The sequence below is a fragment of the Lepisosteus oculatus genome, chromosome 2 (genome assembly GCF_040954835.1).
Source record: "Lepisosteus oculatus isolate fLepOcu1 chromosome 2, fLepOcu1.hap2, whole genome shotgun sequence".
NCBI lineage: Eukaryota > Metazoa > Chordata > Actinopteri > Semionotiformes > Lepisosteidae > Lepisosteus > Lepisosteus oculatus.
In genome coordinates, this window is record NC_090697.1 from 20,726,036 (window position 1) to 20,753,932 (window position 27,897).

At 37.8% G+C, this 27,897-nt stretch overlaps 2 protein-coding genes across 2 annotated transcripts; both read left to right on the forward strand.

Moving 5' to 3' along the window:
• Nucleotides 1–2,671: 2,671 nt before the first annotated feature.
• LOC102696298 (histone H3.3A-like) lies at nucleotides 2,672–11,325 on the forward strand. The gene is made up of 4 exons (XM_006642922.3): nucleotides 2,672–2,781; nucleotides 6,703–6,850; nucleotides 7,675–7,828; nucleotides 8,470–11,325. Exons 2-4 carry the CDS (start codon nucleotides 6,723–6,725, stop codon nucleotides 8,596–8,598), a joined length of 411 nt encoding a protein of 136 aa, XP_006642985.1. The 5' UTR covers nucleotides 2,672–2,781; nucleotides 6,703–6,722; the 3' UTR covers nucleotides 8,599–11,325.
• A 2,820-nt stretch (nucleotides 11,326–14,145) lies between these two features.
• efhc1 (EF-hand domain (C-terminal) containing 1) lies at nucleotides 14,146–26,881 on the forward strand. Its single transcript, XM_069198505.1, has 10 exons — nucleotides 14,146–14,329; nucleotides 16,563–16,784; nucleotides 18,651–18,938; nucleotides 19,987–20,136; nucleotides 20,671–20,863; nucleotides 21,815–22,035; nucleotides 22,453–22,593; nucleotides 23,945–24,158; nucleotides 25,381–25,533; nucleotides 26,679–26,881. The coding sequence occupies exons 1-10, from the start codon at nucleotides 14,267–14,269 to the stop codon at nucleotides 26,696–26,698; spliced, it is 1,665 nt and encodes a 554-aa protein (XP_069054606.1). The 5' UTR covers nucleotides 14,146–14,266; the 3' UTR covers nucleotides 26,699–26,881.
• Nucleotides 26,882–27,897: the final 1,016 nt, after the last annotated feature.

A 27,897-nucleotide genomic window follows, 5' to 3' on the forward strand; every position in this document is an offset into this window, starting at 1 on the left:
GCCTCATACAGGAGATTCGAATGGAAGAAGTGCAACCCTCACGCAGCACACCACAAGCCTGCGAGTGCCCAGGAACTTTCAGGGGTCACTGAGCCACCAGGAGCTAAGAGAGTCCTAGATAAACAATCCCAACCCTTTCCTCAACAGCACTGAGCCAGCTGTGCACAGCTGTTTAGGGAATCCTGGTTACAGTCAGTAACTAAGTCTTAACTGATGTGAAGTGCTGTCTCAACAATAAAAGAAGTGGGCATTGACCCCCAGCCTCCTCAGTCAACTTCAGACTAAAAATAGTTATGGAGAAAATGAACATCTATAACATATTGAGAATGGACAGTGAAACACTGACCAGAGGGCACAAGTGGAAACATAGAAGTGCATTTAAAACTGAGAACAGGTGATGCTTTTTTGTACCCTAGGGCTGTGGGAGTTTGGAACACACAACCCAGCCATGTTGTTGAAGCCGATACCCTGGCATCTTAACAAACAGTTGAATGAGATCCCTGGAGCAGTTATCCTCTAACTACCAGACAGGCTAAATGGAACAAATTGCCAACTTCCTTCTGCAATGTTTCTTATGTTCTTAAGGTGTATTGCTCATATTAAAATTTTTGATGCCACAAATGTTTTTGCTACTGAACTAAATATATCCATCTAGCAAACTGAACTTATGCTGCTAGTTTTCCACATCATTTGTGAAAATCTGATTTTCAACGCATGGCTATCAATAATGTGCAAACAGCATTTTGTGCATTTTTACATTACTCACACCTGCTAAATTATATCAGTAGCTACACTCTGTGTCTATTTTATTGTTTATACTCTACAAGACTATGAACTGTGTGTAACATGGTCTTCTCAGTTTTGTCTTCTGCTGTTAGGTACTGAAAAATGACACAAGGAGTTCTAAGTCTCCTTCTGTTTCCCATTCTCACCTTGAAACCTATTCTAAATTGTTAAACATTGTCTATTACATAGTGTAGTTTGTCTGATTCTTAAAATTTCATGTTTTTCTATTTGTTTTATGGTGCTGAACAGCAATAATTCATTTATTTCACAATTTTTAAACATTATAGCTTATTGTGGTTATGGATTTTTAAACTTTGCTCAATGTGGGATGATGTACAGTATCATTGGATATTCTGACAAAATATATATACCCATCAATTTTCTAACCACTTATTCCAGTCCAGGGTCATGGGGGAGTCAGTGTACACCCTGAATGGGACGCCACTAAATATACTGTGTATCATTGTGATTTTACTTGAATTAATAATGATAATAACTTATATTTATATAATAATTTTCATCTTAAACAATATGTGTAAACAGCCACATCATAGACCAGATCCGGTAAAGACATCTAAAATTGCTTCACCAAATAAATTAAGGGTGAATATTAGACAGAGTGGACAGAGTTCAGGCAGGACAATGAAGTGTCTAGACTCTAAAGGGGAGATTGCCATCTACTGATACACCAGCACTGCTTACAATATCAGCCTGTTTTTTCTTAGAGATCTCTCTCCCATTACTGACCAGTCCCAGCCCTTCTTAGCTTCTGAGGTCAGACTTGAAGGTGGTTGATACTTTAGATTTACTTAATACATACTTCTACTTAAATAGGTTTAAAAATAAAATACATCATCTTCTAACTGCTTTAGCCACCACAGGGTGGTCGCAGGGGAGGTGTAACCTATCCTGAAAAGCAATGAGCAGAAGGTGAGATACACCCAGGAATGGAAGCCAGTCCATCAGATACAGTACACACATTTACACGCAGAGCCAATTTTCCCAGAAGCCTAGTTTGTCTTTAGATGGTGGAAGGGAACTGGAACACTTGGAAGAAACTGCCGGAAACATGGAGGAGCATACAAACTCGGTGCAGATAGCACCCAAGTTATTGAACCTCGGGCTCCAACACTGTGAGGCTGCACTGTTAACCACTGCAACACCATCCCGTCCAAAGTAAAAAAAAAATACTTTTAAATATTTTAACCACATTTCTATTGTGCAGGCTTTTGTAAAGTACTTGTTACCATTTTGCAGCTTGATTAACTTTGATTTATTCATGAACTTAGACTGACAAATACATTATAAAGTACTTTAAGTCACATTATTTTGACAGTCTTATACAGTAAGTGTATGGCATATGTTTCTGAATACTTTACGAACTGAATATTCTTAGTTTGTCCCTTGCTTCTCTAAGAAACAACAGAAAATAAAATGTAAAAACAATAAGGACGTCCCTACACGGCGAAAGCTAAACAACATGATCGACAGGCTTAGTAATGACTCAATCCTGGACTTCAATGACAGATGACAAGTCAACAATATCCTGTTTATATAATAAAAGATAATAAAGTTGCTGTGTTATGTGGATAAGGAAGACAACATCTTATTCTTTAGGGTGACTTTTTGCCTTTGGTCTCGCTTTTCAAATAGTTTATTATTCTGTACTCAGATTGTGGTATTTCTGTTGGTATTTTGATGTTTTTAATTAATACACTATTTAATGGCTGATGCAACTTTTTTAAAACGGATGTTTCGACTGTGTAATACATGTTGGCTGTGTTACTGATTTATGAGCTCTCTCTCTTCCGTCTCTCTTCTTAAGGCATGCCTGCAATGTTTGTATACAGAGTTGTAAGGAGATCCTTTGTTTCTTTGTGTGTGATTGGCTGTAATGGTGAAGGTTATTGGGATAGCCCTCTGGCAGCCATCTTTCAATTGTGTTTGCGACCAAAGCTCTTCAAGTATTGCTTTGCAGGGAGGTTTTTGAAAAAGGTAAGTTTAAGACAAAATAAAATACATAAAATATTTAAACAAAAAACAGTTGTGAAAAATCACAAGCAAGATTGAGGAAAAGTTGCCACAGCATTTTGCGAGGCAACTTTGAAATTTCACTGAAGTTTTTCTCTGGGAAATTATAGGGGGGAAACCGTGTAAAAATATTTTATGAATCCTTGCAGCAACCCAGAGCATATTTTCATATTTGTTCCAAACGTCACATTTTCCAGAAACTTATTTGGTCGGTAAAAGTGATGCTAAAAGGTGATGATCATCTGAAATAGATTGGTTCTTTTGGCATTTTATATTTAATATTTTAAAAATATCCGTCGAATAGCTATCCTTTCCAGCGTTTCAGTGTTTGCTTTTATCTGTTGCAAGCCATTCACCATCTTGTCGTTCTCGCGTTTCAAAACCCCAGTTAAGCATCTGAGCAAAAGAAAAAAGCAGGCACTTACCATTTTGAAAAGAGCACGCTGACTTAGTGTATTGAGGCAGTTGGCGAATTTGTGCGATAACTGTAGGAAACGAAGTATTTCTATTTCTTATATTTTTTTCATAAATTAGCTCTACGTTTTGCTGCATTTTTTCGTTGTAAATGTGAGTTCTCCCACCATTTCCTCATAGTGCCCCAAAGCATACAGAAGTCAGTGCAAAACGGAATCGAATCAATAAAAAAAAATCAATGTTGCAATGAGACCAAATATTTGCTAAGCATGTACATGTTTTATTATAAGAATCCGTATGAGAAAATAAAAGACAAAGCTATGCAACAAAGCAGAATCTCAAGCCGATAAAATAACCACTTAACTGAAGACAGTCTAAGATAACGAAAATTTCAAGCAGTGTAACAGTGGAAAATGTTTTATGTTGAGTAAAACCCTTTTATTTGCGTTGTCATAGAATAATGATCTTTAAATGTGATTATTTGGTGCGGCACTCTAACGTGTTTTTTTCTCATTCGTAAGCAGGCTTTCGGATCAGCTCTGTCCGATCTGTGAACGATCTGCGGGACAGTTTTACGTTGGAGAAAAATCGATATAATTTTCTCATTTTTTGCAAGTAAATTATTGATCCAGGAACTTCAAACCCACCTTTATCAACAGTATAGTTAGTTAATTCAATATAACCCTTTTTTGGGCAATATTCTCCCGTTCTTAGTCCTGAAGGTATTCTAACATGAGTGCAGGATTTCGGGATTTTATCGAGTCTTCATTGCACTGAGATAAAGAGATACAGTAGATATTTGGCCTTAATTCAAGATGAGATTCTGCTTTGGAATTAAAATCTGTTTTCGGCTGTTGTTGTGGTCTAACCCGAATCCTGCAGTTTCAAAGAGGTTATAGGAGTTACACAACGTTTGACTTTAATTGCTTCATTTTGTTTTGATTTAAGCCTTTATTTTTCAAAGAAAGTCTCATTTAATATGTTTACCTTTCTCATTCAAAATGAAGACCTAGATAATTTATTTAGGGGGGCATTTTATGGAAAATGTGAATTAAGTGCATTTGTCATGGTTGGGTACAACAGCAGAATTATACCAGGGATTTGAACCCAAGCCTTTTTGGTCAGGATAGCAAAGTATGGATCACTACTCCACACTGCTGTCTGAATAGCTTTCTGTAGTACTTATCATTGCTGAGGTTTACATATGGGAGGTGCCTCACTTAACCCACAACTGAATTGCAGAACCCACCTCAAGTGATATGTGGCTGCCACTATATTCCAGAAGCACCACTTTTCATCAAATCAGGTAAAGAAGTGAGAAGTTGATTCACCAATTGGATTAATAACATTAGGTAGTGCAGATTGTGCTTACCCATTGTAGAATTTAGCCAAGACACCAGCTGAAACTCCTATGAGTGGGCTCTTTAGAGATCTTCCATCCTAGAACTGACTAGGTCCAGTGTTGCTTAGCTTCTGAGATCTGATAAAATAAGGAAAGAAGGTAGTGACTCTGCAAATACTTTGCTAGTGACAAGTGTTTTTGACGTACGTAAATTATTATCTTAATTAGGCCAGCAGCTGTATCCCCCTGCAACTCTCAACTGGCAGCCTACTGAATCTAAGCAGGTGGGAGCCTGGTCAGTACCTGGATGGAGGACCTGGGAAAGCTGAGGCTGCTGCTGCTGAGAGAAGTGTTAGTGGGGCCAATAGGGAGCTCTCACCCTGCTGTCTGTGTGAGTCCTGACTCCTCAGTGTAGTGATGGGGACACTATACTTAAAAAAAGGTGCCGTCCTTCAGATGAGATGTAAAATGGTGGTCCGGACTCTCCATAGTCATTAAAAATCCCAGGATGTTTTCTGAAAAGAGTAGGGGTCTTATCCTGTCCTGGGCAAATTTCCCCCTGGCATTTGCCATTAATGGCCTCCTAACAATCCCCACTTTTAATTGGCTTCATTACTCTGTTCTCCTCCCCACTGAAAGCTTATGTGTGGTGAGCATATTGATGTAGTTTGGTTGACTTACATTTCCAAGGTGAATTACCTACAATTCACATTAGTACACAGGTTTTACACTCATTACTCTTCACACAATTCTGTCTTCTGCTATGAATACTTGTGTCCCAACTAGTCATTACCAGAGTGTCCTGCTAGATGACACAGACCTTTTTAATATTTTATATATATAATATATAATTTTAAGAGATACATGAATCTCTTAGAAATACCTGTTATACCTTAACCCAGATAATATAAAGGGCTTGCTTTCCCTTTTAGCCAGTCTTGGGTTTTGTCTCATAATCTTACCCTACTCTCCCAGTAAGTGTAACAGATTTCCATTCTGTTTTCTGGTTTTGAAGGAATGTCATGTGTGGGTACATCAAATCTTTCCACAGATTCCCAGTAGGATTCAATTCAGGACTTTAACTAGACAACTCAAGAACTTTCAATTCCTGATTTTTCAAGCAGTACAGTACAGCTTTTCATCATTGTCTTGCTGAAAGGTGAATTATCCTAGGTTTAGGTCTGTAGCGAGGTTTTCTCTACAGTTTGTCAGTCCTTTGCTTCCTCTGTGTTCCCATCACTCTTGACATAACGGTACCATAATGCCTCCACCACCATGTCTGACAGTAGGAATTGTATTAACCGAGTAGTGCAATATGTTGGGTTTGTGTCAAATGTAATGTGTCATTATCTTTCATCCATAACAGAAATTTCTGATTATGTATTACCTGACAAAAAAAACTTTTGCTATGTGTTTGCAGTATCACTTAAATGTTTAAGTGCAAACTTCGGTGGAATTTGTGACGGGTTTCTACTCTACTATAAAGGCCAGACGCATATACATTTTGCCCTTTTCAGCCGGTGAACTCTGCAGCTCTTTCAAAGTCTTCATTGACCTCATCCCTAACCAGTTTTCTCCTTGCTGAACTGCTCAGTGTGAAGAGACAACCTAGTAATGGCTGTGTCTTGATGCCTACTATTCCGTGCTGAAAGAGACGTTAAAGGTCTTTAAAACGTTTTTTTTTTTACCCTTCTCCTGATGTGTGCCTTTTTTAAACTATCCCTGAAAGCTTTTTTGTTTTCAGTTGTTGAATACTTGAAATTCACTGCCTGACAGAGTGACCTTAAAGAGATATGTGTATTTACTCTGGAATCATGTAAACTACAATTATTACACAAAGAGGCCGCCAAGCTAATTGTGTGGCTTGTTGTGGTTTTTGTACACCTAAATCACAGCAAAAGGTTTAAATACTTATTGCAAACAGGACTTTTCTCTTTATTATTTAACTGTTTACTTCTTTTTGCTTTGAGTGTATGGAGTAGGTTGTGTATATAACAAAAAAAATTGCTACTTTTTAGTGTTATGACTGCAGCGTTTAAAGCAACGAAATGTGAAAACGGTGCAGTGGTCTGAGTACTTTTGCTAAGCCGTATAAATCTTTCCTTAATCTGTGTTTTTTTTTTCAACAGGTGTAAAAGTGTGAAAGAACATGGCCCGTACTAAGCAAACTGCTCGTAAATCCACTGGTGGTAAGGCACCAAGGAAACAGCTCGCAACAAAAGCTGCCCGCAAAAGTGCTCCCTCTACTGGAGGAGTCAAAAAGCCTCATCGTTACAGGTTAATACGGAACACTGACTTGCTTAAACCAGTCCCACTAGTTCATGTGATTGACATAGCATCCTTTGAAATTATAGGCATTAACATGGGATACAGGGAATGAATTAAATGCCTATTAGGTTGGTTAGTTTCTGTTCTGCGGTTCTTAACCTTTGTTAGTGAATGGGTATGAAGATAGGGCTTTATGGATCCAATAACATAAGTATTCAACTTCATTGAGAATTTCTTCTCTTAGAAAACAGAACACATAAATAGTGAAACCATGTCCTAGGCATTGGATAAATATATCTACTCATTCCCGTGGATACAATATTAATGTGTATCAATATTGATTGTTTATACTAGTTAATTTATATATTATTCTCAGGAATAACTTGGGTTGATAAACATTTTGAAGACTTAGCATGGAGTTTTAAACGTTTTACAGTAGAAAAAAGTTTTATAATTAAAGCTTTCTTCTTCATAAGTGATGGGATGCAATTTATGTGCATTTTCGATTTCAGGGTTACTGGATCCGTCTTAATTGAATAGCTAGTTTGGTTTATGCTGTTTTTAAATAACGTACAATAATAAGTGATAGTGATATCCACTGTTTGAACACGGAAATTAAGCAGAAATCATCCAAGTCCTTTCAACAGGAGGTGTAACCAAGGAAGAAACATTAAAAATGCTCAGTCCAGAAACTCTTTCTATGGAGTCATTGTTTTGATGCAGTGCTTTCAGAGCATCAGCTTTAAGTAATACCTTCATCTTAATGAAGTTGAAAAAGAACTCTCCAGGGTGAGGTTTGGCAAAAGAGCTTTACCTGCTTCCTTCATCTTTAGGCCAGGTACGGTGGCTCTGCGTGAGATCAGACGTTATCAGAAATCCACAGAACTTCTGATTCGGAAATTGCCCTTCCAGCGTTTGGTCCGTGAAATTGCACAGGATTTCAAGACTGACCTGCGTTTCCAGGGTGCAGCTATTGGTGCATTACAGGTTTGTAAGGATTGTGCTCCGCAGTGTTTAAGGAAAGAGTTATCCTTTTCAGATGAACACAGTCCGCTTCACTGGATTATAAACCATGTATGCTGACTATTTTATTTTTTCTTTCCTGTTGATCTAAAAGATTTTTCACAATATACTACACAAAAAAATAAAAATGTCTGTCATCTGTTTTCACACAACTAGATGGTAGGTTGCATGTTGAAAAGGAGGAGTCTGTCAAATATATCAGCATTATGCAGTTAAATTACAGCCTTATTCTCATGTGACACATTATTGTAAAATTATTGCTTTGTACTTCCATGCTACCTCTCATCTAGTTCAAGTAGGTAGCTGCGTCAGCATGTGTACTGTAGGCTGCAAAGGAACAAGTAGAGGTTTATTCCATGCTGAAAAGAAAAACACAACGTTTTGGCTGTGGAGCCTTGTTCAAGTCCTGAAGTCCATGCAGCATATGCATAGTGATGCAGCTACCTACTTGAAAAAAATACATTGATTTGTCTTTCTGGGAATGATGATTTCTTCTCTTTTCAGCATGGAATGAACCTTTACTTGTACCTCTCATCTACCTGAGATGCACGCTATTGCTTCTGTTCTGTTGATTGGACCAACATGGATTTTTTTCTTTCTTTTAGGAAGCAAGTGAGGCATATCTGGTAGGCTTGTTTGAAGACACCAACCTCTGTGCTATTCATGCCAAACGCGTCACAATCATGCCGAAAGACATCCAGTTAGCACGCCGCATCCGTGGTGAGCGTGCCTAATATAGAATTGTGGAGTTCTGAAAAAATCTTCCTTTCTCTTGGTACTGATAAGTGTTGTTTTATTATATGCGGGAAGAATTCATGAGGTCAAGTGAGGTGAAAAGGAAGGTGGTCATTTTTCTTTACATTTTCATATGTGATCTTTTTCATTGTGTGTCTTACAATCCAAACATTTTGCCTGGAAATATTGACAAAAGATTGATTTTTAAAAATTATTTAAGCATCTTAATATGCTTGGATGTTTTTTGGACTATGCCAACATAACTTTTATTGTTTGTTTTTTAAAAGGGATGGGCGATAGTGCCAATTTTAACTTTGATACTATGCCAAGCAATACTGGGCAAGTATGGATGATTACAATGCTGATACTGTGTTTAATATTCAGACTGTCTCTTCAAACTTTCTTTGCTAATACCTTCCATGTTGCTTGTTCATATGGTTTGAGAGCATCTGTGGTGGACCTGATCAGCAGGTCATTTTTTACTGAGTGTCTTGTAAAAATATTCACCCCCTTCCTATGATATCCCATTTTTGTGTTGAACTGCAAGATGTCTACACTTTGTTACCTGCATATGTTAAATCATAAGTAAAATGCACAAACTGAACACCGTTCCACCCCAACAAGTCACTTGATGAAATTACTTTTGCTATTAATTATAGCTGCAACTCTTTTTAGATAAATCCGTCAACTTTGCACAATGTCCCATTATTTTTGCAAAATTGCTCTGTCAGATTGATTGATAATGGAGAGCAATTTTCAAGTCTAGCCACAGATTTTCTGTTGGCTTGAAGTTGTGACTTTAACTGGGCCACTCAAGGACTTTCACGTTCTTTTTTTAAATACCCCACCAGTGTACCTTTAGCATTGTGCTTTGGGTCTGCTCAACATTCAATTTCTGTCAAGATTTAAAGTCCTTTAGCTTTATGACACAGGTTTTCCTCTTCTGTTTGTACTTTATTGGGTAGTATGATAAACCTTTAACTTTATAATGATGGTCTTAACTGTCCTCAAAGATATAGTCCGATATATTCTGTAATCACATGAACCATTATTGTTACACACAGAAGCCATTAGATAATTGTACAGTTTTGTCAAAATGTGTGCACTTGTCAGATTTGTTTGTCTTCTATAATGGAAGTGAATGTTTACTTTTTTTCTTTGTACAGTTTTTACCGACGTTGAGCTTTTTACTCATTAAGTGTTCAGTTTTTGCATTTTATATATATATAAACTTTAATAATGTTTACATCTTTTATAATTCAATGAAGTGTGATGGCATTTGAAGGGATGAATACATTTTCAAGGCACTGTATACAGTATATAGAAAGAGAACAGGCCCCATAAGATTCCATCTAAAAGGTTTCTCTGGGCAGTACTTTTATTATTATGTTAATAAAACACTACCTGTTGCTTGGTAGTTTCTTGACATGTAAGTTCTTGTATCAGGATGGCAAGTAATACGTAAAACCTTTGTTTTTAAAGTGCTTATCATTTTATTCAAGTTCACTTTAATAAATAAGTTAAAACACAATGTGGATTTTTTAACACTAAAATCCAATACATTTGAATTTTCAAATACTGAAGTCAAATAATGTTTGAACTTCAGTTTAATTAAATTTGTTGTCCTTTGTACAGAATACCGGGCTCACAAACAAAACCTAGTGCTAAATGCTCCATATAAAGTCTAGGTAAAAACCATTTAGGAGAACAATCTATTATTAGATATCTATAAATTCATCATAAAATCAGTCACAGAGGACAGAGTCATTACCTGATTTACATTGGCCTAGCAATGTAGAACAAAAACTTGACAAGTAAAAAAGTTAGGTTGTAATTCTAGCAATAGAATTTTTGTAATTCTAGCAATAGAATCTCTTTGGGAGAAGTGACACATTTAAGTAATGATTTGTCACTCTGGACAAAAACCACAGTATGTACTGTATTAGTATACCTCTACAGTGCCAATGCGTTGCTGTGTGTCATTTAAACCAATGAGACTTGACCTGTTTTATCTGTATGGTGTTTTGGGGATCTGTTTCTGGAATGAGTCTTGTAAAGATGTCTGTGTCAAAGACATTGCAGCAGCGAAATCGTCTTTTTCTCGTGCCAACTTGTTGTGCAGTGTTAGCATATCTAGTTGGATGCTTAATTTTAAGGTGCTTAAACAAATTACCAGTATTTCTATTTTTATGCACTTTGCATTTACAAAAATTGCAACTGGTTTTAATTTCTTGTTAAAAAATAATTGTAAATGTTTTTTTACAGTAATGTTGCGCACTGTACTAGCGTACCTTCACTTGGTTGGCCAAGGTATTCCTTTTGATCCTGATTTCTGAATTTCAATAAATGCTGTTCTACTTTTCAGTCAACATAAAACATGAACTTTGGTATGAGCAGTTTTACACAGTTTCCTTCATACTTAAAAATGGTCATTCATTTTGTCAGAATGTGCTAAAAATAAGTCAAAGTTGATATTTTGGTGAAAATATACCAATAACAGAAAATAAATGATACCAAAAGTATCAGATACTTAAGTATTTGTTCACCCACCCCTAGTTTTTAAATGCCACTATATTTTTTGTACTGTATGCCTGATATTGCTAATGTTTTAAAACATTATCACTGTAGAATCAGTCTAATGTTCTTTTTGTATGCTGTCTTGTATACAATTTAAGTGTTTGTGGTGTCTCTGCAAGTTTACTATTAAATTACTTTATAGTCCTAAATTTTGTCTTTTTTTTCCTGTCACCCAACACTGATTAAATATTTAGATGATATTGCAGTAAAGGATAGTCCCCAGGTCAGCTGTGAAAAATGTAAAAAAAATAAAATTAGATGTAACCTCTTGATTCCTAGCTATGTTTGATAATTTGAAATGGCTTAAATACCAATGTTTGCATTTTTTTTTGTAGCACATTATAAATTATGTTGTAATTTCTACATTAAAAAAAAACAATTTTTAATGTACAGTATTTCCATGTATTTTAAATATTAAATAAGTATATTTAATAAGTAAAAGCCTGCAATGTGGAGTCGTGGTTAGAGCTCAGAAGTATGGACTGGAAAGGCACCAGCCAAAATAATGTTGATGATGATGAAGAAAAGCTTCAGCAAAGTATTGTATAAAAAATCTTACCATTTCCAATAACGCACAGGTTTTAAAATTTGCAAGGAGGAAGTAAGAGAGTTTTTATTAATCTTCCATATCCACATGCTTCTGCCACCATTTTACAAGAGAATGGATGCCCTCATAACAAAAGGATGTTAGCTGCGCCCGAGTCTTTCTTGCACCATTACTTGGATCTGGTTGTCTTCCCTGACGCTCTGATCTCGGAGAACCTCCTTCTGTGGTCTGAATGGAAAATTAGTTGGTGCAAGAGCTCGACGGTAAGGTAGGATAAGCATTCATATATGAACTTCTCTATGTACTGTATGTCTCACCATGTCTGGGGGTGTGCTGTTCGGTGTTGAGGAAAAGGGTACTTTTAAAAAGTAATACATTTCAATTAAAAGTTACTTGTGTAAGGGAATAGATAGTAGTAAAGAATGATCTCTTTAGAATGAGTATAGCCACTATGTAAAGGAATACATTACTTTCTAAAAGCAACTTCCCTCTTTAAAAAGGTAAAACATTACATATTTTAGTATTCTGCCCCTCGGGATGGACTACCAGCACTAATTCCTTAAACGTTCTGTCACACATGTTCACTTTTTCCTACTTCTCTCACTATATAAAGGGATCTCACTAGTGCACCACACCTGTTAATAATTAAAAGAGAAGCAACTTGAGTTTGCACCCCTGAGATGTCCTGCCTGTTCCTTCTCCACTCAATTACACACTTTAAGGGAAAAGAGGATGACTGCTGTGTTGTAAGTGGGATTCCCATCACCTCAGTCCCAAAAGGCAAACATGGATGTCAGGAAGAATACAGACAAACTATTTGGCAGATTCGTGGATGAATTAGGATAAGGGTGCCTACTTTCAGGATTGCTTTCCTCTCGCAGGTGTATGGCTCTGATTCACACTAGAGCTGAACCAGGACAGCCAGCTTCCCTGTTTGACAGGAGTCTTAGGTGGGACCATGATAGTGGAGCTTGCTTTAGACTTCCAAATTAAAGACAACCTAAGTCATTGGACACATAGATCCCAAAAGAACTGCTGTTCTCAATGCACACAGGACCTATCAGAGGGGCTGGAATGTTTAGCTTGAAGCCAGGGACCTTGACTGAGGGACACAACCACACAAGGTCAGAGGAGGAGAAGGCTATACTACTGCCAATAAGTTTTGAAGGGAAAGCTCAAGGGGTTCTGTTAGATCTCTAGTTCCTACCTATTACATTGCAGTGGTTAATATTTAGATTTATTTATGAAAAAGTAGCTAAACTTAATTTGGGGACCACTTTCTCAGAATGCTACATTTATATCATGGTCTCATAAACCAAAGGTGTTCATAGCAAATTACATTATGACTTTTCTCTTAAGTTTAAGTTCAAGTTCATTGTCATTATACTCATAAACAGGTATATGGTATAATGAAATGCTATTTAGCTAGCTCTCATAGGATAAGTTGTACAAAAAAACAACAATACAATTGTATAAGAAAAAGACAGAAACAACAGGCGGTGTGCAAAACAACAACAGGTAAAAGGTAATGTGCAAAACAACATCGGATTTGCAAAATCATACATCAACAGAATAAAATAAAGAATAGAAAATGATGGGGAGTGAGCTTCTTGACATGTGAGGTAGAGGTAGATTTCAATGTGTGTTTGAGTTTTTGGTAAGAAGGCACTGTGAGGTTCAGATCGTAAGTGATAGAGGCTGGGAGTTCGATAGTTTGATAGTGTGGGGGTAAAAACCGGACCACTGTCTCTGAGTCTGGTGGTCCGGGCCCGAATGCTCTGGTACCATTATCCAGATGGTAGAGGGTCATACAGTCTGTAGCTGGGGTGTGTGGGGTCTTTGATGATGCTTAGAGGTTTCCTCAAGCACCGTCTGTCATAATTGTCCTGTATGGATGGGAGGGCAACCCCAGTGATGGACTGGGCAGTTTTCACCACCCGCTGTAGGGCTTTGCGGTCAGCAATACTGCAGTTGCCATACCACACTGTGATGCAACATGTCAGTGTGCTTTCTGTAGTGCATCTGTAAAAGTTAGTGAGGATCTGGGGACATATCTTAGCCTTCTTCAACCGTCTTCAGAAGTACAGGCGCTGTTGCGCTTTTTTGATCAGACAGGTGGCGTTGAGAGACCACGTGGGGTCCTCGGTGATATGGACGCCAAGGAATTTGAAGTTACTGACCCTTTCCACTTCAGTCCTTAACACCTCTGTAATCCATTCCAATGCACACATCTCACAGTAGCGAGTTTATTAGTATAAAAAAATCATTTATATGATGATGCATCCGCTTTTTTCCCTTACAACAGACGTTTTATGGGGTTATTTGAAAGGTTTTTGGCGTTGCTTGCCTTAGTCAGTCACAGTTTTGTTTAGCGTCTCCATGGCAGCCGCGTTAATTCCGTGGTTGCCAGGTTACCATTTTAAGTATGGGAAGCAAACCCAGTGCGCTCAGATGTGCTCGGAGAAACTATAAAGCTCAGTACCACTGGTGGAGCTTGGAAACGGAGTCCAAACTCTTCACTTGCAGCTAGGAAGTGAAACGCGATGGCTTTAAACCCAGCGCAAGGACTACCCTTTTTACCTGGAAACACGTTTCGGGATCCCACGGTAAAGTTGCTGTCATTATCATTGAATAATTCAACATAACATCATACTCTGAATTGAAGTAACCTTTATTGTCCCGAAGGGAATTTGTCTTGCTCAACAAGAGTTCATAACATATAGCATGTATGACAGGAAGACAATATAGCAACAGTACAATACCATGATAAAAAACGTCACTCTGCTGTAAAGATTGAACAGTTTACCAAAAACCCGAAAGAAGAAACTTGTGTTTTTCACTTTAGAAATACTCGTCCCCCATATCCATCACACGCCCTGTTACGGAATGAGTTCGGTTTATTGGTGATCAGGTTTTAATATAGATAAGTAGAACTGTGAGTTTGTGTCGTGACTTGGGCAAAAAACTGTGAAGTATTTTTGCTTGACTACGTTATGAACGTATTTTAATTAAATTTAAGACAAATTATCCTTTGTATATACAAACAACGCGAAATGTGGTGTTTATAACTTAAAACAAAGTGTAAAATACTATAAAATGTACAACAGCAGCACTATATAATGATATTGTATTCAATAATATTGTTAGTGTATGTAATAATGTTAATATTAACTGAACCTATCAATAATTAATGTAATATAGTCGGCTCAACGGTTTTTGCAAAATATGTTTATATACAGTATGTGTACATTTTGTTTATATTTATTTGTATATTGCATTTTAAGAAGTCTTCTCGAAAATAGAAAGTCACACTTTTGTTAGATCACATTTTTTCAGGAAATGTGCCTTTCGCTAATTATCTTCTCCTTGTTTTAATAATACATTAAAAACACTTGTTTTGATGTTATGTGTTTAACTTGATATAATAGGTTGCTAAGTACTCATTAACATAAACGCATCATTGGCATTGTCATAGACAATGACAAACTACTTGTAAGTCCAGAACATTCAGTGAACAGCAGGTATAGTTTTCTTGGATTTAAATTACATTTTTTGCTGGATGCCCAAGAACTCTGCTTTTTTATCCTCTTGATGAGGATGTAGAAGAATACAAATCTACATAAACACCCAGACCCCTCATACCAACCAATATTCCTGCAGCTCAGAATCACTCTGTATCCTGTATTGAGTATTCCTGCATTCTGCGTGGATCGCTTTGCACTTGCCGGCATTAAATTTCATTTGTGAAGTGTCCTGCCAGTCCATGATCTTGTCTTTTTGTTAGCCCCTTTCTACTGTTTCTGTTTGCCACTGTTCTCAGGAGAGCTTCTAAAATATCATGGAGTATGCCAACATGTACAAAAGAGTAAGCACATATTAAGTCTTTTGAAAACAAACCTTGATTTGTGTATTTGTTAAAAATGTATTGTTTGCAAAGCAGGTACAGTACCAAAGTTTAGAATGATACATTAAACAGAAGACTACAGCAAAATGATATTTAACCTACTCAGTCCCATCGCAACACATAAACTGTACTAAACCCTCAGGGACTAGAAAGCTGCATATGACAGAGAGAAACCTCAATTCCAGAACTGACGGGCCTCAGACATCACAGACTGTGATGCTCCACAGCAGCTGTAGTCTCATCTGACTGATGGTTGCTTTTGTTTGTCATTCAGTGATCTTCATTCCTGTCAAATGTTAAAGATGAATCAAAAGGAGGCTGTGGGTTTTAGCAAACCCACCAACGTAAAAGCTCTCACTCTTGCTAGAAGCAAATAGCAAGAAAACATTTCAACAACTAGTTGATGACACACATTGAACTACATTTTTTTCACAGTTGAACATTGTAAGTAAAAGCCAATAAATAGCACAATGAAGAGCACAACTTATTCTCTGACTAGTATTTGATGGCAGGTTACTATTGAGCAGAAAAAAAACTGCATTGAAGGACTGTATTTATTTTCTATTTGTTGGCAGATACGGGAGGTTGAAGTTTTGTTTCAATACCTCCAGGATTGGTAGAGTGATAAAGACAAGACAAAGAACTCTTAAAAAGACATTTAGTCTGCTTAGGACAAAGATGAATATTTTATTACCGTCAATGGCCAAAGAGCACATTGAACCAAGTTTGGATTTCTTAGTCTTAAAGACTTTTCAGAATGACACTTGCAGAACCCCTGAGTGTTCAACCAAAACATAAGCTCATTCATTCTCCCCTTGCATTGAAAGGAGTTCTTGGAATGAGGTGACACGAAAAGAAACAGTTGTCAACTTCAAAACTCAAAAGAACTATTGAAAAATACATCTTTATAACTCTGTTGTGCTTCTTTCTTCTAGAAGTCATCATTCCACCGGTCGCAGACGCTGGACTATAAGAATGGCTATGCTTTGCCACGGCGCCCAAGGGTGGGCATTGGACAGGATCCCCTTCTTTCCAATCAGATCTCCCAATCTGAGCTCAACCAGCTGGCCACCTTGTATCCTACTCTGATCTATGGACAGTCTCGCCCCTCGCCCCCTGTGGACTTTATCCCTGCACATGTCGCCTTTGATAAGAAGGTATGGTTCATTTACATCACATCAAACTGCACACATTAGAAGAACAGTCTAGAATGTGAACTTCCCCATTACCCCCAAAAGGCTGTTCAAGGTATTTGATCCACATCATTTTAAGTGATCTGGTCTTCAGACTATCCTAGTGTGATAAGTGCAACATCACAATCATCCACACTTGTGTAAAAGAATGTTTCTTTTTCGTTAAATGGAGTTTTTAATGAAAGTTCGGGAGGAATGAAGGCAGCCGCGCTCATTCGACACAGCTGCTGCAATTCTCACTAATCCTGACATAAGCAACCGGTCTCCATAAATATCAAACGTCACCCTCTCCTCTTCCTCGTTCGTTTTCTGCATCCCTCCTCCACCCCCTCTCCACCTTTGCAGCTACCCCACTGGTCACATGGGGGTCCTATCCTCCCCGTCCAACGGCCGGGAGGTTGGCCCTCAGCCAAGCGGGTTACGCCAAATCTCCACATCACAATAAACAATTCTAATTTCTCCCAAGCTTTCGGCTGCTGTCATTCCTCGTGAATTGCAAAAGTATGTTTACACAGATACAATTAATAGATTGAGCTTTGAATCTGTTTACAATTTTACAACTCTAAAATAATCTGGATCTTAATAAGGCTCCCATGGATTAAGCATTATAATCTATGCATTCATGAGCAGAATGATGCTTATTCCCGGTAGTGGTTACAGCAAACCAGAGTCCATCCTGGAAGCACGGGGTGCACGCAAGGCAGTGCTACAACCTGTATAGCACACCAGTCTGTTGCAGGGCAAACTCATGCAAACATACAATTTAGAGACACAAATTATCTTACTGTAGCTACTGTAGCATGTTACAAACAGTGCAAGTATGGAAAAATAAACATTTTTTTGCTAGAATCTTTTTTTTTCATTGAACATTCTATATACATATACAAAGTACAAATGTGGAAAATGAAATTATTTCAGTAGCTTTTAGAGTTATTCTTACAAATTAGAATAGGTGTGTTGATTATACTTAGCATACTGTATGCAATCCATGTGCAAATGTTGTGGTATTCTGTTGGTTTGGGGGTCAGCAGGTTAATCTAGCTTTCTAGTCTTTATAAGATCTGTTGTTGGCTTAGCTTTATGCTTGATATCTTTATTTTGATTGAATTGTAAAATATGTTTGATATGATTACAGTGACTAGCAGCATGCCTTGGAAGCTGAATACTTTAGTTTTGTTAACCTAATCATTATTCAGATGCTTTGGCTATTTTAAAAAAATATCACATACCAGCACATTATATCACCCTGCAGTGGCAAGTGGCAGCTCACTGAAGCTAAGCAGGTGTGAGCCTAGCCAGTCCCAGGATGGGAGACCTCCTGAAAAATCTAAGGTTGCGTCTGGAAATGGTGATACTGGGGCCAGTAGGGGGTGCTCACTCTGCAGTCTGTGGGGTCCTGAAGCCCCAGTATAGTGATGGGGACACTATACTGTAAAAAAGTGCTATCCTTCAGATGAGACATTAAAAACCGAGGTCCTGACTCTCCACTCTCCGTCCTGGCCAAATTCCCCATTGGCCTTTACCAATTATGGCCTCCTAATGATCCCATCTATAAACTGGCTTCATCACTCTGCTCTCCTCCCCACTGATAGCTGGTGTGTGGTGAGCATACTGATGGGCACACTATGGCTGTCGTCATGTCATCCAGGTGGATGCTGCACATTGGTGGTGGTGGAGGGGAGTCCCCATTACCTGTAAAACGCTTTGAGTGGAGTTTTCAGAAAAGCACTATATAAGTGTAAGCAATTATTATTATGTTCCTTCAGCATCTGTTCTTGAGCCAGTATCATTGTGAAAAAATAAGGGACATGTCTTTCCTCTTGCCTGCAGGTTTTGCGGTTTAATGGGTACATCAAGCAGGAGGTGGTGGGTTCTCCAGATGAGGACTACCGTGTGCGCCCCGTGGTGATCTGTTATTACCTGGAGGATGACAGCATCGCTGTGATGGAGCCAGTGGTGGAGAACTCTGGGATTCCTCAGGGCAAGCTGATTAAGAGACAACAGTTGCCCAAAAATGATCACGGCGAGCATTATCATTGGAAAGATCTGAACCTAGGCATTGATTTGTGTGTATACGGTACTGCCTATCGCCTCGCACACTGTGACTCCTATACACAGGTGAGCTCATAATCATGCATGTGGGGCTGTCACAATTTGACTACACAAAGTGTCCACTAATGGAGTCCCCACAGGATCCTTGCTAACAGGATTTAGAACCTTGTTAGTTCAGGAAGCAAATTGTGACCATTTATAGATTCATCCTGATCACCTGTTTAAAGTTACATTAGGTGAAACGCTGCTGGGAGGTATTCTTACATTGTGTGCAGGCTTTCAAAGTGAGTGTTGTATAGTAAGCAACACTTTATACAAATGACAAAGGATTTATGTATCCATACTAAATTCTAAAATATAGCTCACTTCCAGTAGATGGGCCTGCAAAATGCTTGGTCAGAATTCTCTTTTTTCATGAAACAGTATTTATTTTGGGTACATGTAATATACGGGAGCCGTGGTAGCTCAGACAGCAAGGGTGTCTATCTCCTGACCGGAAGGTCCCGCGATCAATCCCAGGTAGGGGCAAGTGATGTAGCTTGCTCTAAATCCTTCCAGATGGCTCCCAGGTCCACTCAGCCTGCTTTCCAAATGAGTACCGGGGGTTAATCCTTCTGGGGGTAATAGGCCAGCCGGAGCGTGATGCTGACCACATCACCTCCACCTCCAGTGTCGGATGGTTGTGAAAAATGGTGCCCCTTGCCCCCCATTTCCCCCCATGGGCCTTTATGTCTTGAAAAGGGACCTACCTACTAAATGTAATACACGAATTCTAACTCTATGAACACTACATTATAGATACTGCTAATTGCAGGTCTGATAGTTTTTTCTAAAAGCTAAAATATTTACTAGTGCTTCAGTAAAATCTAACAATAATTATTAAATTAAATTTGGTTAACAATTTTAAATTGTGTTTAATGAAGTATAAGACTTTATCCTCCTTAACAAAATTATTACCTTTACTTGTGTCTACATTTTGATAAGAATAGATTTACTGTATTTTCATAAGAAAATGTTTGTCTTTTTTTAGAGCTACAACAAATGGAAATATTTCTGCTTGTCACTAGTGTTCATTTATGTTCAGGTTTTGACTAAGTACATTGTTTTGTGACAGGAGTTCCTAGAGAGTCAGGGGGTAGTCCTGAATGAGCCAGAAGACATCCCCAGTGATCCGTACATTGAAAGACGGGCTCAACCTCTGCGCTCCTACATCACCCCCTCCGATTTTGACCGTCTCAAACAATTTTTAACCATGGACCGTAAGGTACAGCTTTAGAAGTAGGTAGTAGCTTCTAATTTTTCAGAGGCATTTCCTAAAACCCTTCTGAAAAGGGGACTTTTAAGAAAAGTATCCCCTGCTGGAGGAACTTTTAACTTATCACTTGAATTGGAAAGGATCCTGGTAAAAAACCTTTTAATTGCAAGCATGAGATTTTAAGTACATGTTGCACAGACTACTTGCTTTTTTGAACATCAGTTCGGTTTCTTTTTGGGCTGATACTGTAAATTAAACAATGTGCTTATAATGAATAATGAATAATTAATTTCTCTTCATTTTTAAATTGCATCAAATGATTTCCTACTGTCTTGCTTGCAGTTTTGTATGTTACAGTTTCACTGTATTCATTTCCTCATCTTTCTTTGAAACCTTATTCAATTTACTCACAGGGAGGTATTAGTTAAAGAAAAACCCCGTTAATGAAGATCCTCCTAGTAATTAGGTCAGAATTAGGCCTTCCCTCTTTATTCTGTGAATCTCCTCAAACCCCTGTGTTGAAAGTGCTTCGATCCTTTCCAGGTGCTCCGGTTTTATGCCCTGTGGGATCACACAGACGCTCTCTATGGGGAGACTCGCCCTGTCACAATTCAGTACTATCTAGTGGACGACTCAGTGGAGATCCGGGAGGTTCATGAGCCCAACAATGGCAGGGACCCCTTCCCGGTTTTGCTGCGGAGACAGAGGCTGCCCAAGCAGACCCGGACCTCTGGCGGTAAGGGGCTGCCAGTCAGACACAATATACACCCATGGTCAAGTATGTTGACAAAATGGGATTAGTAGGTTGATGCAGCTTATCAAACGTATATTGTAGGTCAGAAACACAGAAAGTTTTCAGAAAGCCCTGCCTTAGATATTTCAGTGGACCTCAAATCACTGGTTAAATATTTAGAGATTTTGGGAATTGTGACTAGTATTGGATTTATTTTAAATATAATGTGAAAACACTTTTGCCTTTGTCCAAAGACATCTAGCTTCAAACCACTCTCATTCTGTGCTATAATTAATACAGGTCTGGTTAGATTTTATGGAAATATTAAGAACTAAAGACATTTTACATATACTGTATATACACTGCACATAAAATGCTAGTAATCTGGGAATACAGTGTGGTAGGGTATTTAGAAATGAACAACATTGTAAGGGAAGCGTATTGTAGTACTAATAAATCCACTTGTGGTCAAGGCTGTGGGCTCTGGGGGTTGGGGGTTGTGGGTTGAAATCCTAGATGGGGATCAAAAACGCTTCACTCCAGTTTCTCCAGTAAAATACCCAGCTGTATGGGTACAAATGGGTGGAAATTTAAGTAAGGTGGAATAAAAGCATTAGAAAAAATTGAAAAATGCAAAACATCATAACATCATTGTACATTACATACTAACATCATTATGTACATCAAATTATATAATGAATGTACTGTGTAGATAACATTTTCCCTCCAAAAACATTAGGATAGCAACATCAATATTTATGTTTTTGCTTTATAATAAGGGAATTTGTATTTGTAATCCTATGCTTAATATGAATGATAAGTACAAAATAGTTTTCTGGGGGTAATTCCATGCATGGATTTGGTCATTTTGGTCTAATAAATAGTTCTGCTTTGTTGTGTCTCTGAGGTGACAGTAGTTTTGGGCTCATTGGTGTGATCGTCCCTTCCCTACAGACTCCTTTCCGACATCTGTACTAGAGATCTCAGACAAGGAGGTAGAAGAGTATTTGTCCCCTAAGGACTTCAGGGTGGGAGAAACCATTACCATCATGGGGCGCCGCTTCCTTCTATATAACTGTGACGAGTTCACCAGGAGCTACTACAAAGAACACTTGGGAGTGACTGATTTCAAGCCAGTTGACGTGAACATGAAAGAAAGTGTGGAGAAGAAGAAGGTGAGTTTCCTGCCTCTGGGTTTCTACGATATATAGACTGACAGAGCTGTGATCCAAGCCCTGTATGGACTTAAAAAAAAAGAAATATCAATACATGTAAAATATGAATTAATTATTTTTCATTCCTATGTTTACTGTTACTTTGTTTTGATCCTAAAACATATGTGCTTATCCATAGTGAGTAGATCTATAAACAGGGAGGTACACCAGATGAAAGGTTAATGATAAAAGCTGTGTTTTATCTGAATTTGTTTTAATACTTAAGGTGAGATTCACAGATAACATACGATAAAGAAATGTGCATAGAGAATGTTGTGTGAACACCCCTAAAGATTATTGCTGAGTGTCATCATTTCCTTAAAAGATCTTCAGTCTTTTATATGAAGTTTACATGAGAGTTTTTTGTCCTTCTCACAGGAATTCCCTCCTTACAATGGGTTTGGCTCCCTTGAGGACTCTGTGCAGAACTGCCTGTCCCTCATCCCTGAGCCGCCAAAGAAGGATCTAATTAAGATGTTGGAAAATGACCACAAAGTGCTGAGATATGAAGCCAGACTGGTAAGGCTCAGTTTATAATGAGTATTATTATAGTTACTGAGTTACTTGTTTCAGGTTTACACTCCCTTCAAAGTAAGCATGTTGATTCACACAGAATCAAGGCTAAAGGTTTTGCTGCACTTCATGTGAGTTTAACTAGAGTAGATCCTTACTCATTCCTCATTCATGGTTTTCAAAGTATACTGGGTTTTTGCTACAGTGTAGTTATACTTCAGCAACAGTCTCCTGAAGAGAGATTTTCCAGAGATTTTGGTAAGTGCATCTTATTACAATATAATTGATGTTATTGAAATCGTAATTACCTTGGGGTCTTATGTGATCTTACTAGGGCATTATTCCAAAAATATTGTAGTACGAAAAGGGCAGCCATAGTAATGGAAGGTGAGGTTGAATAGGATTCAAAGGATTTAAGTTAGAACAGTTTGTGTAATACATAAATTAGCCTTGATTTGCCACAAGCTTCAGTAAAAGTGTTTTATAAGAGCAATCATACACCCCCACTAGTCAGGGACCAGTCCAAGCTATGTGTCTTCATTAATTAGCTGTGAACAATGCTGGTGCAGATATGGATTAATCCTTTGTGGTGTCTCGGGACTTAAAAGCCCTGCCAAAAGAATGTCTGTAAACTCTAAATCTGTGTTTTTGCCCGGAGTTCATCTCCCAAGGAGCCAGATGTCAAATACTATAGGTGCTTCTGTAAAAACAGAATTTCAGCCACATTCAAAGGCACGCTGCAGTATTCCTTCTATTTCTGAATGAAAAATACTGCCTTTTTGAGTTTCACTACAAATATTGTGGTCATTGAAGTCTTAGGTTATTGTCTATAGCTCAATCATTATTCTGTAAGTGTATCTTACTCACAGTGCATGAAAAATGTATAACACTGAGATTGTTATGTATCTAAGAAAACAATATATGCACACCTTGTAAAAAACAATCATTTGATAAGCTGATAACATCAGAATACTTAACATGGGTACATTCAGCATAGGCACAGAGAGACAAGGTTATCTTTTTGCCTGTATATATTGTTGTACAAAGACAGTATTTCTGGGTTATGTTTCTATTACTTCCTACCACATATGAGAACGCTCTAATTTTTTATACAAAAATGAAAATTCAAGCCAGAATATTAACAATATTGGGTCAGTACAAAACATTAACTGTTCTCACTGGACATTCTCTGAAGCCAGACAATGAAACAATTCAAGTTACATATGTTCTGTTTCCAAAAACTGAACAAAATCTTTAAAAAAAAATAACATAGGAAAACAATGTACAGAACAGAAAAAAAATAAGCAAGTGAGGTTTTCTGAAGAATGTGACCAGGTGAATAAATGTCTTTCCACAGAATTCTCAGAATCCCCAGGACAATGGACGCCGTTTTATCCTCTCCTACTTCCTGTCTAATGATATGATCAGCATCTTTGAACCCCCTGTCCGTAACTCTGGAATGATTGGAGGAAAGTTCTTGGAGAAGACACGAATTCCCAAGCCTGGTAGCACGGTGGACAATCCACAATATTACGGTCCAGAAGATTTTGCCATTGGATCCACAGTAGAGGGTAGGCCTGTGTGCATGCGTGTGTACATAGACATGTATTTTTAAGAGCCATGTGCAGGTGATCATGAAGGAGCAATGAGGAGATCTGAGCTGTTTATTCATTGCTTGAGCTACAGAATATTTCCATTTGTGCTTTTCTTTCGAGCAGTAGTGTGGCACCTTTTCATAAGATTGTAAATGTTCTACTACTGAATGGCCAGAATATCTTTTATTATAACCTCTAGCTATTTTATACTATTTAAATCCTCAGTGATCTGTGCAGAATATTCATGATCTTGTGAGAATGGGCTCATGGTCCTGTTCATTGCAAGAAGACCAGTTATAGCAGCCAATTATAAATATTGTATTCAGTTTGGTGATTTGATATCTGGGAAATACAGATTATTCTACACTAACACCAAATCTTATAAATAGTGGGGGGTTAAATGTAGGATCCTGGCACAAATTATAATAAATGACTGAAGTTAAAGGATACGTTCAGAAATTATTCTGAGAAAAGTCATGTGGTTTTATTATTTCTGGCATTTTAAAGGCAGTGTAATGGACAGAAAGCTCACCAAAAATACAAAGATTTATTTAGTAACAAGTAATAGGTTTATTCCATGCTGAAAAGAGAAGAAAGGAAAAACGTTTCGGCATGGAGCCTTCTTCGTGTGTGACACCCGTGTGTGTGGCTCCACAGCCAAAAAGTTGTGTTTCCTTTCTTCTCTTTTCAGCATGGAATAAACCTTTACTTGTTCCTTTGCAGCCTACGCATCTTGACGCAGCTACCTACTGGAAAGATTTATTTATAATAATGACAAACCAAAAGAAAAATACAAGACACACAATTATCTTTAAATAATGCAGAAAGACTGTACCTGCAAGTTCCTGAGTCCACACCTATTCTCCCCTCAAAGTTAAACAAACCGTAATCCACACTGACATTAATATAATTGAGTGGTTAAGTATTTGTCATTTGAATGTTTATCATTAACTGTTCTGTCTGGTAGTAATAATATACGATTTAACAGACAATTATCAATAACAGACCACACTTTCCTTCTTTCGTCTGTTAAATCTGGCCTTTACTGTATTATACCTCTCTCACAAAAATATCATAGCCAGTTTTATAGAGGAAACTATAAACAATCTATTTATAACATAAAAAGATTTTAGGAGGGGTTATTTTTGCAGAACATCTCTGTTTTCAAATTGGATTATTCCCTTGTCTCAATTTTTAGTTTTCAGACACCGTTTCAAACTGACAGATGCAGACAAATACGTTTTAAAGTATCTAGAGACAATCGCAGACCGCATCCCGGAAGACACTCTGAACTCCTTGCGCCAAAGGTCAAAAGATACACTTCAGCTGCAAGAACACTCAAACCAGCTAGGTAAGTTATGCAACCTTTTTCTTTGGCTTTATTTAGTCAAACTGCTGAAATTATGTTTAGAATTAATTTAATATCTTAACATTCCAGTTTATATTGCACATGAAAGCTATCTAGGCAGCGCAGTGGCCCAGTGGTTAGCATTCCTGCCTCACGATGCTGGGGCCCTGGGTTCAATTCCAGACATGAGGTGCTATCTGTATGGTTTATGATGTTCTCCCTGTGTTTGCATGGGTTACCTCCAGGAGTCCAAAGACATAATGGTATTTCACTTGGCTTCTGTGAAAATTTGCTTGCTGGGATAGGCACTGGCATCCGTGATAAAGCAGTTAGAAAATGAATAGATGAAACTTAACATCTTGTACATGGGTCCTGGGGTAGAGTGGAGTCATGGCTAGGATGTTGCCCCATCTTGTGCCTTATGCTTCTGGAAAAAGCTCCAGGTTGATGTGACCCTTAGTAGGAATAGAAATAATAGGATTTCTAATAATAGATAGATGGCTAAAAAATGTGGAAAGAAATGTGGAAAACAATTACTCCATTCTTCCCGTATTACTGGTACTGTTGCTGGGAGTTTACTCTGCATGTCAGCATCACTTAGTCTCGGTTTGGTCTTTTGCATTTCATGAGAATTGTTGTGGTGGATTACATCCTTTGGGATAAACAAATTTGATTTTAAGTATCCAAAAATCATGAAGAGATTGGCAGTCTCAGAGAATGATTGCGCACAATACAGACCTTGCCTACAGGTAATTAATAGTAACAATACAGAAGATTCATGTCATGTGCTTTACAAATGCTTCTGTTCAAGAGTACATTCCAAAAGAGTTTAAGAAATGTTTTAATTTTGTTTTAAAACAAGCAGTTTATATACCAGCAGATAGATTGACTTGCTGCTACATGTAACAAGATAGAAGCAATGGAAATATAGAAATGAAAATACAATTGTTTCGGAAACACGTGAAAATTCAGAATTCTGAAAGTGTACAGTATGTGTATCGGAGACATCTAAAAACATCTTTTACAACGTGTAATTCAAAGACTGACTGGTTATTCAAGGATTGCTATCCATTTTTAGTGACTCCTGTGCAGAAGGTTTCCAATGATATGTTAGCGTCATGTCATGTTGTTTCATTTTTCTTCCATAGGTGAGGCCCAGTCTTTGTAAAAGAACCAGAATTCCTTGAAGGATGCGTCAGAGATATGCACACTGCCCCTGCCCACATCCTTCAGCAGCCCGTTCCCTTCCACTCACCCCTTCAGTGATCAAGACGTCTCTTCTCTTCCTTTCTCCAACCCCTGAACTCCCTTCATAAAGAATAAAGACAAATAAAGACTTGAATGATCTCAAGATAAATTTGTATTCCTTTTGATGCTGCAGAACCTAAGTGTGACTATTTGTTCAGAGTCTAATAGACAAATTTTGATTCAAGTACCGATACAAGTGCTTAGTACTGTGTGGGCACTAATGTATAATGTCAGTTTTGCCATTTATCTAATTACAATGTATTACTGCATTTATTCATTACAAAATACCATTATTTATACATAAACTTATGTTTAGTTTTTGCCCAAATACTTTTTATCTTTGACTTTAGGTAAAGTACATAATGGGTGGCTTTTGAAAATGTGTATTTGTTGTTATCTTCAGACACTACAGACTCTAGCACAATCTATGAAAAACGCAGGATATGTTTAATAATAATATAATTCTGAAAAAATATTAAATTAGATTATATTTACAGTGCCTTACAAAAGCATTCACCCCCCTTGGACATTTTCACATTTTAATGTGTTACAGCATAGAACCATCAACACAACCTACTCTCTAATGTGAAAGTGAAAAATAATCCAGACATTTTTTTAAATTAATTCAAAATCAAAAACATTTTTAATAAAATTAAAAATGCATAAGTATTCACCCCCTTGCTTTGACACACCTAAATTACCTCTGAACTAATCAACTCTCTTCTCCAAGTCACCCAATAACTTGACTTGAGTCCACCTGTGTGCAGTTGAGGTGTTTCACATGATTTCAGAATAAATACACCTGTGTATGGGAGCTTCCCCACTTAGTGCATTTCCACTAAATTTCCACCATGAAGACCAAGGAACATCCCAAACAGATCCGAGACAAAGTTCTTGAAAAATATCAGTCAGGGCAAGGATATAAGAACATTTCCAAGGCATTGAATATAGCTCGAAGCATAGTGAAGTCCACCATTAAAAAGGTGAGAAAATATGGAACAACTGTGAATCTGCCCAGAAATGGCCATCTTCCAAAACTGAGTGTCCAGGCAAGAAGAGCCATAATAAGGGAGGACACCAAGAGGCCTACGGCAACTCTAAAGGAGTTCCAGTCCTCCA